This window comes from Austrofundulus limnaeus, unplaced genomic scaffold, assembly GCF_001266775.1.
Source record: "Austrofundulus limnaeus strain Quisiro unplaced genomic scaffold, Austrofundulus_limnaeus-1.0 Scaffold1087, whole genome shotgun sequence".
Classification (NCBI taxonomy): domain Eukaryota; kingdom Metazoa; phylum Chordata; class Actinopteri; order Cyprinodontiformes; family Rivulidae; genus Austrofundulus; species Austrofundulus limnaeus.
Window position 1 is genome coordinate 66,528 of NW_013953489.1, and position 2,126 is coordinate 68,653.

Below are 2,126 nucleotides of genomic sequence, written 5' to 3' on the forward strand. Positions count from 1 at the left end.
ATTTTATCTTAAAAACAGTTTTTAGTTGGTAGATAACTGGGTTTTTGCAATGAAACTACAAACATGGCCAAACGGCGTGGAGTCGAACATTCAGCGACCTGGAGGGGGCGGGGTGTGAAATATCTCACTTGCATTTAAAGAGACCGCACCAAAACAGCTTGCTCTGAGGCACAACTCAGAACAGGGGTAAAGCAAGGAAAGCAAGGAGTCTGTGGAGCAACAAAAATGAGGAATTAAGACCAAAGCGTTGCAGTTTTATTTTAAATAGACCATAAGTGAATGTTTTAGACGTGAAAAAGAAGAATTTAAAAGCATGATATGATACCTTTAATAACATTCAAAAACTGAACTGATCTATACATGATAATATTTAATCAGATGAGTTTCTCATTTTTAAATAACAAATCAAAAACTAATAAATTATACAGAACAGAATTAATCAAAACAACAAATAGATACGTTTTGGGGCATTTATTGAGCCTTACTGGATTTCTTCTAATGAAGGCAGACATACTGTATTTTTATGTTTAGTTTACTTTTAGCCTTTACTTCTGCTTTTTATTGTTATCACAATAAACTGTCTTTTTTTTGTAAAATGGCTTAATTCATTTTTAGATGTGTGAAAATCTACATTTTGTTCCAACTTCAATGTGTTCAAATGTTTCATTTTTTCCTGGTAGGTTTTAGAGAAAGACAACACTGAAACTAGAGTTAATATAATAAATGACTGACTCTGCTGCCTGATTCGTCTAATTCTTTCTCAGAGATTTCATTCACATATTTACTGAAAAACTACAAAAACTAACGTTAAGAACATGAATGTAATTTTTTTCTTTGATGTTTTTGGTGAAAGGTACAGAAAGTCCCTGCTGAGGAACCAAAAAGTTGCCCACAGTTGAGGCAGAATGAGATAAATCTGCTACAGAACTGAGAGTTTGTTCTGACCTGCCATAAGGTTTCTCCTCCGTGGTGTTCATCTCGAAGGTTTGTTCAAAGTTGTACAAACTGATCACCGCCTCATTCAGCGTGTCCAGCTCAATACCTCCTTTAAAGTAAGAAAAATTAAGAGGAGGAGGAGGCTGGAAAAAAAAGAAAAATGAAAACAATTATTAAGACTATGACATTGTTGCAAATAAAAGTTAAAACTTAGCAGTGATAAAGAGCCTCCCCGCACCGGTGCATTCAGCTAAAGCAGACGCCACTTTGTYAAGTTTTGTTAAGCACAGCCAAATACAACAGTATGAAAAGGCCACCGATTAGTGCAGAGGTAAATTTCAGAAATTAGCATATTGTCATGTTCAGGACTGCAGGTCTATCTATCATGTACATTTCTGCACAATTTGGACAATTTAAAGTGACGATACACTCAACAATGTGTTCAAGTGGATATGGGTGTATTCAGAATTTGCCCACACCTTTCAGATGTTGCAACAACAATTGCTAACAATTGTGCACCATCTTGCCAAGAGTGCTGTACAACATGTCTACATCAGGTAAGTGCAGCTACAGTGTCACGTCTACATATAAATGTAAATGGTAAATGGACTGTACTTATATGGTGCCTTTCTATCCATCCAGGACACTCGAAGCACTTTACGCTTACAGACATTCACCCATTCACACACTGAGGATGGCTGTTATGGTAATATTTATTTAACAAAGACAGAAATACTTGGTCCAAGAATGAAGGTACTCCGTGAGATGATCAGCTGAGTTTTATTGCAACAACAGGAACACAGACAACAACCTGGCCTGTCTCTGTGCCTCTGCTTCTCTCTGTCACTGTCTCTCCACACTACTCACTGTTGAACACTCTCCACTCCACTGAGAGGCCTCATATATATATTAACAAACACCATTCTGTCATCTTAGCAAGATTTGATACAAGGTCAATGTAAAACACAAAGATAAACATAAGAGATATCAAAGAATGACTATTGTTAGCGAGTCTTGTTCTGACTTTAATCATTCTACCTGCAGATGAACAGCATGTCATGAAAACCTAGGTCATTAAAAGATGTCATGAATTACTTGCTTAAACATAAAAGTATTACTTCCATTACACATAGTCTTTTCTGAATCAACTTGAACTCGTCTGAACGTTCACTTATTGTGTCACTTTTCAC

At 36.4% G+C, this 2,126-nt stretch overlaps 1 protein-coding gene across 1 annotated transcript in view; it reads right to left on the reverse strand.

Annotated features, from left to right (window-relative positions):
• The window catches only part of LOC106534083 (laminin subunit alpha-5), a gene marked incomplete at its 5' end in the record, with an annotated part of 45,903 nt that overhangs the window by 27,089 nt on the left and 16,688 nt on the right, over positions 1-2,126 (reverse strand). Inside the window, 1 exon segment of the mRNA XM_014030594.1 lies at positions 946-1,079. Coding sequence (XP_013886048.1) covers positions 946-1,079 — 134 coding nt within the window.